General features: G+C 40.7%; 1 protein-coding gene across 1 annotated transcript in view; it reads right to left on the bottom strand.

The window, feature by feature from the left end:
* Window positions 1-6,738: 6,738 nt before the first annotated feature.
* nsmfb (NMDA receptor synaptonuclear signaling and neuronal migration factor b) overlaps window positions 6,739-15,163 on the bottom strand; it is a 42,388-nt gene continuing 33,963 nt past the window's right edge. Inside the window, exons 15-16 of the mRNA XM_037482933.2 lie at window positions 13,807-13,882; window positions 6,739-11,885 (exon numbers count right to left, since the gene is read on the bottom strand). Of these exons, the coding sequence (XP_037338830.2) occupies window positions 11,788-11,885; window positions 13,807-13,882 (174 nt within the window). The 3' untranslated portion in view covers window positions 6,739-11,787. The remainder of the gene's footprint in view (window positions 11,886-13,806; window positions 13,883-15,163) is intronic.

Raw genomic sequence — 15,163 nt, 5'->3', positions numbered from 1 at the left:
AAGGTACAAGTCATTTAAACTCTGTGTCAGACTAAATACGCAGGGGGAAACAATGAGGACCCGCCTTGCAATCACAGTTGTGTCCGTCTTCTCTCCCGCCACCGTGAAGACGCCTGATGCCTCTGCTGCAGAGCTCAACTGGGCCGGGCCCCCAGGAGCCCCTCCGGTCCCCTTCACGCTGCAGCGTGTTTCCTCTCCCTGCCCTGCCGGCCACTGTCACACCCACTCACCTCCACCTCCACCTCCAGCCAGCCTACTTCCCCCTGCTGAAATTAGCATTAGCATCCTGATTGGACCAAGGAGCAATCAAGCAATTAATACACTTCAGGATAATTGGTGACTCTTTCAAATTACAGGAGCTTTAACTTAGTAAGCATTGTCTGACATAAAAAAAAAACCATTAGTGTGACAGTTCATGACATCATCCCCATCGACACCAGGTCACCATCGTTATGATGAAGAGTAACCACTGGGGATACAACGATTTCCTGATGTCTGCATGTTGTCTAGTATCTATTGTGTGTACTGTGACTGATGTTCTGTAACCATCTTGTGAAGGCCGATTTAAAAGTTTAAAGTACAAATTGCATCAGGGGGATGCTGAGGGGAATACGGTTCTGAAACATTTAATTCATCCCAAGAAAAGCAAAGACGGCAAAAAAAAAAACCCTGTGAAAACAATGTACTCAGCAGAGAGGTGTTGCAGACCAGCGGGTGGACGAGTTCAACTGATTTTTCTTCTCTTACTTTCTCAATTTGTCCCCCTCTAGGCAGTGTGCTATGGATGCAGCTTTCTCAGCACACAGGTGGAGCGCTGACGCTGCTGAAACAGTCCAGCTGAGAGAACAACACGGTTGTTGTAATGCTTGTTTCTGATAAAAAAAAAAAAAAACTTTTGGCAGTAAAAGACTTGAATGTCCAATGAGCCCGTTTTTAAAGGGTTTATAAATTGTACCAATCATTTAAAGAAATGTAGTTACTAAGTCAAAACTAAATCAGGCCTTGATGTTTAGTATTTAACGACTTTCAGCCTAGATTTTGTTAGTGTTCAAACCCTGATAGCGACTTTATCTCCAAAATGTAAGCACTGACACATTTAACAATGTAGTTAGAGCATCGGGGAATAAGCTATAAATACACATATATTATATTGCAATTAACTCCCAAGCAGAGTAATCACAGTTGGCTGCCCTCCTTTTAACGGCATCTTTTTGAACTTGGTGTCAACCAGTGATACTTTCTCTAGATTGAAACCATTCAGCGTGAGAAAGTGGTTTCCCACAGAATCCCATGCTGTTAACAAATCAAAATCAATTATCATATTTTACTGATGTAGCACTGTTGATTTTTTAACATCTATTTTTTAACAGCTTATTTGTGTGAAAGCATTAGCTGCTTAGTACGCAGGTATTGTGTAAACTGATCTCTCTTTGGTGCCTTTCCTCAAACCATCAATTTTTTACCTGCCGAAATATTTGTGAGTTGAGCAGAAAGAGAAGCGTTTGTACGTTCAACTGACGCTCTGTTTACCGACCAATAGATGGTTCGCTGAGTTGAAGGTCCCCAGTTACTAGGAAGGACTGAAGGTCTTCATCAATTCCTTTCAAGGAAAATAAATGTGAATATTGCCATCCGAAAATACCGTTGATCTGAATAATAATCATGTCACATACATAGAAAAGCATGGAACTGTACATATTTCTTCCTGTGCAGGAAGTTGACTAGCAGCAGAGCAGGTGCAGTGACCATTCATAGAAGCAGATCTAATTGAAGGTTACGTAAGCAGCGCATCATACACTCACGTTTATGGTGTTTTTATTACACTCTGCAAAGATAAACAGCACGGGGAAAGTGATATATCGGGCCGAAGAGGAAAGCAATATTCTTCCCTCACTCTGCACTCAAATAACCACAGAGGTTGTTTTTTGTGTTGCTCACCAGCATTCATCAGCATCCCTCACAGTGCAGCACCCACCGAGGGCACTTCTGCAGGCTGGACCTGGCTTCTGAAGCATTTTGACCAGGTCTTCTTCCTGGTCAAATCAGGTCTTCTTCCTACTCCTATTTACAGGCCGGATGTGGCATGATGGTCTAATCCTCCACGCAGACTCGGAGTAGAACACCACCAAAAAACATGATGGATTAAAGTCAGTGAAGCTTTGATATCCTATAATGTTTACAGAAATATCTGGTGTGCTTTTCAAATAGTTACCCCGCTGTTAGCCCCCAGCAATACTCACATCTCTGAACACATTTTGTTCTCACGGAGAAAGACATCGTTTTTTAAGTGGACCAAACAACAAAAGGTATGCATCATAAATCAGAAGATATGTATCTGATAAGCTCAGGCTCTGGTCAGCAATCTAAGCTCAGGCTCTGGTCAGCTATGAAGGAGAGGTTTGCTTTGCTGTGCCGGTGACCCAACGGTGAAACTTATCCCGCGGCCGATGGCAAAGCCTGATGTCAGTCGTCGCAGATGAGCGTCACTGTGAGCCGAAAGCAGCCGTGAACGATGGTGGAGTCAATATCAACCTAGTGTGGGAACACTGGAACTCTATCCACACACACACGTACATCCACACACACACACACAGATCCAATGATGCAAAAGCCTTCTGATTGATGTTAACTGTATGATCTATAGCTGAGGCTCAACCCAATTAACCTTACGACAAAGTCAGAGGTGGAGCCGGAGGAGAGCTGCAGGGAGATGGATGGCTGGCCGTCAGAGAGCGGACAGCAGAAGCTCTGAGGGAGGATAACACACAAGCCAAAGGTCAGCATTCACAGTTCTTCTCCTTTTTTTCTTATGCAGACCAGTTTCAAACTGAAACAAGGAGGAACAGTTCCATGTTTCAATCTGGATCTAATCTTTTTCCCTATGAATAACATAGATATAAAGCGAGGTGCCTCTGTGCGTCTCCCTGTCTTTGTGTTCCTCATTTATCTCGAGCATTGCTCACACTGTCTACTCCACGCTTGGCGGGTGTATTGCTGGGGACTGTTTGGACCCGTGACATATTCAATAACAGTAAACTCTGAACAAACAAGCACAAAATAAAAGTGTACACAGCGCTCATGGCAGCAGCGGGGGCGGAGCTGGAAAACGTTTGGGCCATCGCTCATAGAATCCATGCTACGCTCTGTACCCGCTAACAAGCTATGATACTCCAATTTGTAAATTACTGCAAATCTGTTTTTGTTTACTTTACAATCTTTCCTTAACTCGCTGGAAGAATCAAAGTACAAGTAAGTGTGTAAATACGTAATAAACACGTAAAAGGATACATTTAGGTTTGGCATGTTGTGCATCGAAATGCCTGATTCAAGTTTAAATAGTCATTAGCATGTGTAATAGTAAACACTGCAACACAGGTTTGTATCATTTTACTTTGTATGCTTATGTACATGACATTAATATCTTAACATCTCTGTGCAGGTGCAGCATTAGATTACTCTGGATACATATTGAATAAATACATGTGGTTGTCACATTTCAAACAAACAGCTAAGTATGGTTATTTGCTCTACGCTAAATGAAAGAAGTTTAAATTGCTTTTGAAAGTGCAAACATGTTTCGTTGAAGTGCCAGACTTTCATCACCGAGAAAACAGTGACACTTACTGTTAGATTAAAATGGATGTAGCTAGCATACAAGAATCTGACAACCTACCATAAACTGTATATGAGAAGTGGGCGTAGTAATTGTAATGCCATTTTCTAATGTAATGCCATCGTTAAGCCTCAAGTCGTATAATTTCGCCATCGCCATATTGGATTAAGGCCGTCGCCATTTTTTGTTGCAATGAAGGGAAGCAGCTACCTGTCAATCACAGTGAGCATACTATTTGACTCTAAATGTACATCACAATTAGGTGAAGAAGACTTGAAACTAGAGTTTTAGAAAATAAACTTTTGTTGGAAATGTTAAATGAGGCAATAAATTGAGTGAGAATTCATTTTCATAGACGTGTGTGTGTCATTACTGGGAGATAAATATCATGCTGCGCCTCACTGGCAACAAGAGCAGACCTACATCCTAACATTTATATTCATAAAGGTAAGATAAATTAACTTGACTTGTACAGTTATTTTCAAGTCTTAAGAGAAAATCCAGATGACATGTCTGGGCCACATTGACATGGACAAGCAGAGTCGGGGATTCGTCATGTTAAAAGGACCTGGCAGACACTTATAATTATACATCATTTCAAATGTGTCAAAAGTCTTAATGTCCTGTCGTACTTTTATGGCACAGGCAATTCTTCCATTCACACTGACTACAGTGAACCTTTATTATTCATTTATAGAAGGCTTCTTTTAGAAAAGGCGTTGATAAATAGTCAAGGAACACTGCTCAGGAACTCAGGAAAGAACAAGAACAACTTTTTCTCAGGTTTTCTGTATCACCCGATGAATCATGTCGGCTCCCGTGGTGATGCAATCAGTTTGCCTGGCTATTTTTGTACGATTTTGTTACAAACATGGTTGAACAACTTTGTATTTGTAAGGTTTTTTCCTAGGCTGAGAATCTGTATTTCCCATAGAACATATTGCCGTCTTAACAGGTGCAGTCCATTGTAATAGAAAATGCATTTCCTGCTGAAAATGCGTTGGAATGCTGAAAGCTGAAATTAATTTCAGAAAATTGCTGAAAATACATAAAGGAAAAAAGCTGAAATTAAAATTCAGAAATAAGAAACGCTGAAAGGAATGTTAAGCAATTGCCAATAAATACAGAAATACATTTTAAAACATTGTTGAAAATACAGACATCAGAAAAGCTGAAATGAAATACAAACAATTGTCACGGTTTGGGTTCTTGTTTTGTAGTTTCATGTCTGTTGTGTTCCTGCGTAACTTCACATCCTGTCTTGTCCTGTCTGCCCCTGTGATTGTCTGCCGTGCCTGATTGTTTCCAGCTGTCTCCAATCACCTGCACCTCCCTTGTGTATTTAAGCCTTGTGAGTCTTTTGTCTCTGGTCGCATCACTGTTGTCTACTGTCGTCTACAGGTCTCGTCATTTTCATGCCATGTGAGTTTTTGTCATTGTTGGCACATTCAGTCCACGTCCCCGTCTTTGTTTTTTCCCTCCTTCCCCTTTTTATTGGTTGGAGTGATTTTGAGTTTTGTTTTTCACTATTAAAGTCCTTTAATTTTTTGAACACTTCACGTCAGAGTCCTCCCTCCTTTCCCACGACCCGCTCTTGCTGACAACAAAAAAACTAGAAGTAATACTATTAGTAGTAGTACTAGTGTTATCAGCTGTAGTACTAATACTGTTAGTCATAGTAGTATTTGTAGTAACATCAGTAGTTGTAGTATTAATAGAAGTACAAATACTCATATTGATAATTATAGTAGTTTCATTGGTAGTAACGCTGTTAATATTAGTAATGAAGTATTAAGCAGTATAAAAACTCATAGTACTTTATACAGTAGTAATATATATATATATATATATATATATATATATATATATATATAGTTGCAGTGTCACTACTACTGGTAGTACTTTTACTTTTACTACTAGTAGTATTACTAGTAAGAGTGTTTTTTGTATTAATGTCTGGCAAAAGTGCCATATTATTTTAACCAGATTCTGACGCTGCTGCACATAATATACACTCGGACTGAAAAACGAATAAAACATAATCAGTAGTAAAGTACAATAGATATCAACAAGCTGTTTTTTTGAAAATAAAATCGTTTTGACTTTTGTCATTTTGACATATTAAAGTTTAAATGATGTCTACAGCTGAAAGATTGGCAAAGCAGAAAAAAAAGGTAGAAGAAGATTGAGAGGATTTGAAAATCAACTCCATTTTATTTTATGGTTTTAATTTGTATAAATTCAATTATAAGAGCTAGAAAACTGAAAAGTCATAACACCCTTCTGAACGAGCTGAACATTTTAATATTTTAACAGTTTTAATAGAAACGCGGCACAGACGAAATAGAATAAGATGAATAAAAATCCGAAGAACAAGACTAAATGCTTTAACGCATACAGTTGTGCATTATACAGAAAAAAGTGTGTGTGCAGTGGGCCTGCATATGGAAACGTTTTGGAGAAGGCCGAACACAGAGTCAGGATTTGCTCCAATGTTTCCTGTGCTCTTGATTCCTTTCCTGCTCCCTTCCTCCCCCGTGGGTCGAGAATTAACTTTGATCCTGGTGTGGGCCTCTCTTTAACTACTTATCCCATGCTGGCTCCGCTAAGGTTTCTGTGGTCTACTGTGGTCTTGTATTTTTCTGTGTGTGTGTGTGTGTGTGTTGTAGTAATGTCTACAGCCATGTAGTCAGTGCAGCTTCTAGAATTTTACAGTCATGTGTTTTTGTTCGGTCTGTACCTGTGCCTTTTCAATACAGCAGCAGTGAATTTCAGCGGGACTTTAGAAAACCCTCCTTCAGGACATTTTCCCAACAATGGGTTTATGTTGCTTCTGCACATATGTTACATCCATCTGTTTGGATTATAATTAGATTGGTTTCTCACAGTCGGGGTACAACTTGTAAGCACATTTTCATCTTATCCATACAATTCCAAACTAATCGCTCTGTTGAAGGATCTCAATTTTGCATTAACTAATCAAGTTTAATTTAATGTAATCCGCTGCTTGAATGGTCAGGGTGATGATTAATGAATTGGATATTTTATTGCCTCTCATCCGAAGCACATAACAAACCTTTCTGGTGTGTTCATGACATGTTCATTCAATAACAGATGGAAACATGTTGTGTAGAGCTCATGTTTAATGAGAGAAATGCATTAAAACCAAATCTTTTGACCAATATTGTTCAATACAACAACATTTCTTTGTTAGTAGTTCAGACACAAATAGTTTGGATAAAAGTTCCATCTATAATGTCTATTCTAAGGAAGAACCCAAATGCTCAGAAAAGCTACCCAGATATATTCATAACCCTTTCTAGTATCAAAATCACCAGATACAAAGTTGATTGCTATTATACCTTTCATGGATGATCCAACCTTTTTTTTTACTCGACCGCCTCGTGTTAAGTCCAAGGAAGCTATTACACAATGTAGCACTCAGTTAGATCACAGAGGAGTTAAAGTGAAACAGACGCAACATCAACACATTATTTTTCTCCTCCTCCCGAAATACAATCTGAGCCCGACTGGAGGTGACAGGGCAATCAAAAGCGGCATCCATCCATCATCTTCATCAAAGTCAATCAAGCTCCCAACTAAGCGCTGGCATTTTCCACCGGAACAACCGTGCTTACAAACAATTTGAACTTGGAAGAGGGGGGGGGGGGGGGGGGTGTCTGCTCCTCGCAACATGACACAGAACTTCATTTGGAAAATAACAGGGGAGGGTAAGCGTTCTAAAATCAATCTGTGGTGCAATCATGCTCTCAGGAAATCAAATGGTGTGTTGCTCCGGTGTGACTGTCCTTGTATGACTGTCTGCTCGACTCATTTCATTTGACAAAACAACATTAGGTTACTTCTCCTGCTCTCTCCAAAGCTCACAATGGATGTACACTCAGTATTCTTTCATTTTAACAATGACGAACCCGCAAATTGGTTGCGTTGCCAAAAATACTGCTAATGCTGGTAATGTTCACCTGATGTAGGAGAAATATCAACTGAACCAGTACCAGAGTGGGTCAGAACAAGTCACCAGAGAAGACATTTACATTGTACATTTATGCAAACTACAGATACAGTTTATATTGAATGTTGACATTTACGAAACAAAGTCATTTTTCAAGTTATGCAACAAAACTTACTCAGATCTGATCTAAAAACATAGTGGGGAAACTGGGAATAAGTGAAAACTGACTTAGCAGACTGTTAAGTTTTGGTTAACAGAACAGCAGTCTCCTGAGTGTGTCCTACTTGCAGCATGTAATCTGCAGCGCTCCTGGATGTACGAGGAGATCAGGCGCTCAATCATTTCCTTTAACCCCGCCTCCCAGCCCGGGAACCACCCTGGATTTGTGCATTCTACAATTGTGAGGACCTAATGATTTTCAATCAGGGAACCTTGATGTTACACATGCACGGTCTTGTCACATCAAAGATTGACTTCAAAGCTGGGCTCCCTTTCTAGAGGTGTTCTATTTCAGGTTGGTTAGCTCGCAATTACAGAAGTATTAGAAACTGCCGAAGCCTCGGGTGTACTGCGATTCTTTAATGTCTCCCGTTAATGCAGCCTCAGCGCTTAGCTCCACCAGTGTAAGAGGTGTTTCTATTGTGATCCGAAAATCATTAGAAATCTATTCAGCCTGTGTCCATTTTTAGGGAAATGAGCAGCAGGATTAATTATATTGATTGGAGATGCGGTTACAACAATTGAGCGGGCGTGTGATCAGGGTTTAATAAAACTCACAGCAGAGGAGAAAGCAGAGGAGTCCAAAATGAGTCCAGAGCAGCATCCTACTTTGTTTCTGTCCATCATCCACAGGGCAAATCAATAGGTTTTACAGACCACACGTAGAACAATATCACCTTCTTCTTATACAGAATACATGTCTAAATGATCACACGGTAATATTCACACACAGTATATTGCTACTGAAGAAAGGTTCTGAGAGTAGTTTATGTTTAAACAAGTACACATCAGCATGAATGTACAACAATTACAAGCTGAGATCCTGCTGCACCTTTAAGCAAGGAACAAAACATAAGTTACACCATTTAACACTCATGGACGTTTCATTACTAAGGGGTTGGTATAAAAATACCATGAACGAGCGAGATTACAATAACAGCCATTATGTCCTTGGACGGAATTGCTTAGAAAAAAACGTAACATATACAATAAAATACAGAATTCTAATAATCGCTGTACCATTTTTGTTTGTGTGACTGGCACAAACAAAAATGGTGTTTGCCTGTACTAGTTCACATGATAAAATATATTTATCTTCCCAGCATAATTCCATCATATACTTGCTTCTACATGGTCCTTTAACCTGCAGATGTTGCAAATAAAAAATCTATTTTAACACATTTGAATTATCATCAGAGCAAAGAGCATCAACATACACTTTTTTGCTAAAATGTGATAAATTCTAGTTGGCTGTAAACAAAGGGCTAACTTTCTTTATAGCACAAACCAGGAGGAAGGTGCGATTAAACATGTACTGCTAATAGGGCCTAGAAGAATGTCAAATAAAGTATATTCTCACTATTTGTGTACCACTATTGTCCTAGTTGTTAACAGTAATTACATATAATGATCTCAGTTAATTTGACAGTGATGTAGTGATGCAAGATACTTTGTAACAAGATGAGTCAACTGCACTGCGAAAACACTATCAGAGACCTAAATCATAATTTACAGTGACACACTCATTTGCAGAAGAAAAAACACGTGCTCTTCAAACAATGATAGTAAGATAATTAAAAAACGTAGAGTGCTCCAGTCCAAAAACCTTTTCAGTCATCTTAGATAAAACAGTTTAACATTTCACTTCAAAATGTTCCACAGCAGGGATGATTTCCCGTTGTGTAAAACAGTTGCACTATGAAGTGAAGTTCTTAAGATGGTTACTAGAGCTGCACCGGCAATATTAATAAAGATTTCATTTGCAGGACGCTTCACATCCTCACCGGTAACAAGGAAACGGACAAAATACTTCAACGGTCCCAATTCTGGACCTAAAGCTCTCCTTATACATTATGATAAACAGTGTTTATGAATGCCTCAGTCCTCGAGCACTCCGATGCACTAAACGATTCCTCCAGCTCGACTCGCATGGTTCAGGAAGCAACAACAACAACAACAACAAGACACGGAGCAGTGAAAGCGCTCAGCCATCCGTGGTCGTGACGCACACAGTCACAGTGTGCAGGGGGATAAAGTTAGGAGGCATATGTGCATGAATGATACATATTGTATAACTATGCAAGAAATCTCACATGGACACACACACAAGTGACTTTCACCGTCTATGTACAAAGCTTGAGATGGAGCAATGTAAACGTCACTCATGCTATGTCCTATGATACCAGCAAGTGCACTCTCCAAAATGTGACGCGAGCCCCAAAAATGTTTTCACAGGTAGTTATATATCATTAGTTTGAATAGAAAAATACAAATACCTCCTTTCTAATACTGGCTTTTGTTTAAAAATGGGGGACATTGGTCCCTGTCTAATGGGATGGAGGATCAGCTTGGTGTAGTTTGAAAACGGCACTCTACCAAATTATTTTAGTTCAGATAAAGATCGACATGAAAAAGTGAGAAAAGTCCCCTGATGATGTCCAAGTGTCTGTTGAAGTCATCTAAGTTTTTAAAAGCCTGCACAATAAATATTAGGGTTTAGAATGTGAAAGAAATATTTACCAGGCTGGGAGGGTAACACAAATGTACTATCCAGTTGCATTATGGGATGTGAAGATGACTATCCAAGTGAGAGTGTATCCTTCCATCTTTAAAAAGGCTAAAATGCACAAACTGCACGTCATTTTAACTCTAGCAAAAATATCCTGATACGTTAAAATGGATACTAGAGAAGAACTCTTCACTGAAACACCACGGCACGGGTTTAATTAGTATATCGGTGAGGAAAAGAAAAAATAGGAAAAGTATCACCTATACTAGTCCTTTGCTACTTTGAGTGATTCAAGTCTTCAATAAGAAAATCACCGTGAGGAAATCAAGTGTTGAAACAAACGAGTGTGTTATTGTATCTACTAAAGAGACACCGCCAAGGTATAAAGAGCCTGCGACCTCCACCACGCCGTGGACACGCACACGCAACACAAACACGCCAAAAGAGCATCAGCGTGCCAAAAGGTTCTCAGGAAAGAGCAGCTCCAGCTGTCTCAGGTGTAATGCTGAGAATGGCACAACAACACGCGCAGATGCATCGCTCAGTTCGGCTACAGTTGGCTCAAAAGAATATAGAAAAAAAACGTTTCTCTTCTCACACACACACACACACACACACACCCACACACAGGTTAAAGAAGACACCCCTGACGGTCCGCTGAGGATGACTCTGTGTGGCTAAGAAGGCCTTGGATTCTGCTCTACAGTATGTTGCCATCGGCGAGTATAATTCTTAGTATCAAACAAGGGATTCAACCTGAGTTAATACAACAGTCTGTACAAAACACTAGTACGTGTATTTGTTTGAGAAAAAAAAGTCAGCGTTAAATAGACAACTCTAAATTAGTCTCGATTTTCACACGATAGCATGGAGAGAGATGCTAGATATCTATTCTCTAAGGCTCCAAGTAAGCACTTGTTTATTTACATATAAGCTCTAATCCCCTTGTGAATAATTTCTACGCCTGACAAGATAAAATCATTTCATCCTCGTCTACGCCTCCATCTGAAAAGAGCAGGTGGGTAGGCCAAAAAAGTCTTTTCTGTTCTGAGACATTACATCTTTGTGTAACATCCTCCCTGAACCCTAGTTAGCATCTCCTGACACATTCAGGACAGGACGACAAGTCTCTCGCGTCCCGTCTCCCTCCTCGTGTCCCCGCCGAGCCTCTTTTCTCCAGGAGACAGGCAGAAAGTGAAAATGGAGATTGGAGAACGGGAACACGTTCGTCTGAATCTACTGGGGGGGGGGGGGGGCCCTGTCGCCTCAGAGTGGGGAGGAGGAGGAGGAGGAGGAGGAGGTGGGGGGGCAAAAAGACCCAAACTGCGCTCGCTAACAGCTCCGACTCCTGCCTGCGGAGCCTCGTGTAGGAGACTCCCGGGACAGGCCCCTTCAACCAAATCGCCCCGTCGCCGGACAGCAAGGCTCGGACGTGAGATAACCGCTTCAAAAGCCAAAGGAACGCGCGTCGAGTCACAGGAGGTCGTCGTAGTCCAGCAGCTTGGAGTGCTGCCGGCTCTTCCACAGGCGGAACAGGCGGAAGTCGAAGTACATCTCGATCATCTCTTTGCCTGCGTACGGGGGGGGGGGGGGACAACAACAGAGGAGAGATTCAAGGGTACTACATCTGCTGGGAGACCCTGAGCTCACCATAGTCATAGCATTCTGGGATTATTATTTCCCTGGAAAGCCTACTGTCTATTAGTGGTTTGGTTCTTTAAAGCAGTATATCAGTGTTTTCGCACTGGTCGTTAGAGAAGAGGCTCCTCCTCTGCTGGAGCCTTTCCAAGTACACATGTAGTAGATCTTTGATGATCATTAGGACACTTTAGTCTGACCAAGCTCCAGCGATAACACCCTAAGCTAAACAATACAACCAAAATATTTACTATACAGAAAAATTTTGCTATAGTATACCCCTTATTGTTTGGCAGGGATGCAACAGCATGTTTATGTTGAAAAAGCTTGCTGGACGACTTTATAAATCGAGCCTCTTATTTCTAGGCTACTATAAATGACCAAAAAATAGCGACTACAATGTTTGCCATAACTGGGAGCCCCAAACAAAAACAATTCTGACATTGTTTTCCTTTCCGTTGGGCTGATATTGCCGTTAGCTTGCTACCGGCGTTAGCTTAGCTAGCTACTATCTGCATAGGGCCGGTGTGCATACCAGCTGCTTAACGTTACAGTAAGATATCGTGATATTAGGGTCGTCACCATGGCGTTATTGCTGAAGGCTGAGCTGCTTGATACAATGTCTTAAATATACACTAGTTAGACATCTTTATCAACGACTAAAAAAAAAAGTAAAACAAACTGCACAATAAAATGCTGAGGTATGTGTCCTGCATATCTTCGAGTTGTTGTATGATGTTAAAGTAGGTCTTACTTTCTGTTTAGGTTTCGAAGGTGATGATTGATGTGGTATCAATGCAAAAGGTACTCAGTGACCGTGACTGTATGGATGCAATCTACGTGTCATCAATTCAGCTGCCAATAATGTGATCGTGGCTGCAGCGAGATCTAGCCTGGGGAAGATTTTCTGTCATGGCGTCATCGGTCATTGCAAATAAAGGACATGCTTGGTGATTTTTGGAGGTTATCTATTTGTCTATGAAACTTAATATTGACTTTGTCTTATCAGAAAAGACAACACACCTGGAACAGTGAATGTTTGGAACGATAATGATAATAATCTATGATGGTGTCCATTTTGTATCCAAATGAATATTTATACATTATATTATCTATTTATTTAACACATGCAAATGGCGTGACTATAAGAACTGCCAAATGGTCCAGACTGACTTATTTCCACTTCACGAATGGATAGTCGGACATTCATGGTTCCCAGATGATGAATCTTACTGGATTTATTGAGGTCAAATGTCTACTGATCCAATGACTCATTCTTGCTAATGCTGCTAGTTGTATTGTGTGTAATGTGTTTAATTTCCTGTTTGCAATGCTATGCATGTCTCACTTCTACATGTTGCGAACTGCTGGTTTTATTTAATGTGCTTAGAGGCTTTGTGACATTGATATTGAGCAATAATAAACTTGATAATAACCAGGACAGTGATATTAATGAAAAACATTACGCGCTGATTACTTCTCTAGAGGTTGCATGATGCAGAGGATAAGGAAGACCTGTGGCCCAATAAAGGATGGGAAAACACACGGAGGGTAATAACAACATTTTAATGGGAAAATAATTAGCACCGCATCGACGGATGTCGAGGAATTGAGTGATGAGGGGATGCCGAGTCTACGCCTGTACGTTTGCTCGTGTTGTCTAAGGCGCTTTCTCAGCGGCTCGCGGCCATTGACAAATGGAAGCAATTAACGTTCAGCGAGCGCACAGGTGAGGCTGAATGGGCGTTTTATGTGCTCGTGAATGTGTGTGTTTGCAACCCCTTTGTGAGATTAAGGGCAAAAATCTTAAGACAGCAAGAAATGTGCCACCACTTGTGAGCATTGTGCCCTCACCCTCTGCAGACAGCTCTAGTGGGGACTTGAAGTCGACAGAGGAGGGTCCCAGCAGCCTCTTCAGAGTCTGAATCAGCTGTGGGCGGAGGGAGAGACAGAGAGAAAGGGTTACAAAGAGGGACCATGTTGCTGTGGAGATATACCATGTGAAGATGGGTTACACAGTGTCAGTAAAAGGCTCTCGTGGAAAGGTTCGGTGGGAGGGCTCCGGGTGAGGGCCTCTGTATGGGCCCCTGCAGAGCAGCTTTTCATACAGGCCGGTCGACTCCCCTTTAAAACCTGATACATTTATGGTCTCAATCAATGACATCATCGCTTTCTCCACAAAATATTGGTAGAGGCTCGTTAAAGGTCTTTTTTACAGAATAGCTAAGAAAGCCTTTATGTTTAAAGCTCTCTCTGATTGGAATAGTTTACCTATAAATATGCCATAAATATCATCGTTCCCCCGTTCAACCGTTCTTATTAAATTATAAATTATATTATATTATTATTATAATTATATTATATTTCTATGTCTGTATGTCTTATAACATCATTCCCTAATGCTACCACGGATATTATTGTTTAAATTAACCAATGAAAGAATATCCCATTATCACACTCTGTTTGAGTGTTTGAATGTCTTTGTATTTCATATTGATTATTTGCTCATATTTGGATCAATTAAAAACTTTATAGTGTTGTTTGTATAATTATTGTTTGAGGACCCCCCTTGAAAAATGAAAAATGGACATACATCTGGACATACATCTAAATGGGTCATTACTTAAATAGTTTTTCATGTCATTTATGACTCCAATCTTTAAACGGCAAAAAGTATTTTTAATAAATCCCCCCCCCCCTCCGCTGGTTGCATTCCTCCTCTATGCAGACAAATGGCAGTTGATATCCAGTCAGTCCAAAATGTCATCATGTGGTTATTTCGTCCTGTGATATATGTACTGTATGTCATAATTAGCATATTCCTTATTAAGTGTCCTGCGAGGTCGTCCTTGAGTCCTGGTGGACGAGTGGCAAGGACAAAAAATCCCCTCATGGCTTTTCTTGACTTTTACGACAATAAGACGGACGCCAGGTCGCGCGGACCTCCCCCTTCAACCCTGCAATCGATTCAGTTCCTCCTGGAGTCATTCGTAAAATTGCACGCAACATTCCTTCCTTCTGACGGGGCCGAGTCGGCATAAAGAGACGTGTGATGGAGTTTGTGTCAGTGTGTGTCTGTGTGTGTGCACAGTGAAAACACACAGCTATTAATGCCAGAGCAGCAGTGTGTTCTTCAAACACCTGCACACAACGCATTCTGTATTTAAGCCCAGATCGGTTCCAAATCTATCAGCAGGATTCTTTTTTTGGT

This window comes from Pungitius pungitius, chromosome 5 (assembly GCF_949316345.1).
Source record: "Pungitius pungitius chromosome 5, fPunPun2.1, whole genome shotgun sequence".
Classification (NCBI taxonomy): Eukaryota; Metazoa; Chordata; class Actinopteri; order Perciformes; family Gasterosteidae; genus Pungitius; species Pungitius pungitius.
Note: the sequence above shows the minus strand (reverse complement) of the source record. Positions and strands in the feature narration are given on the sequence as shown.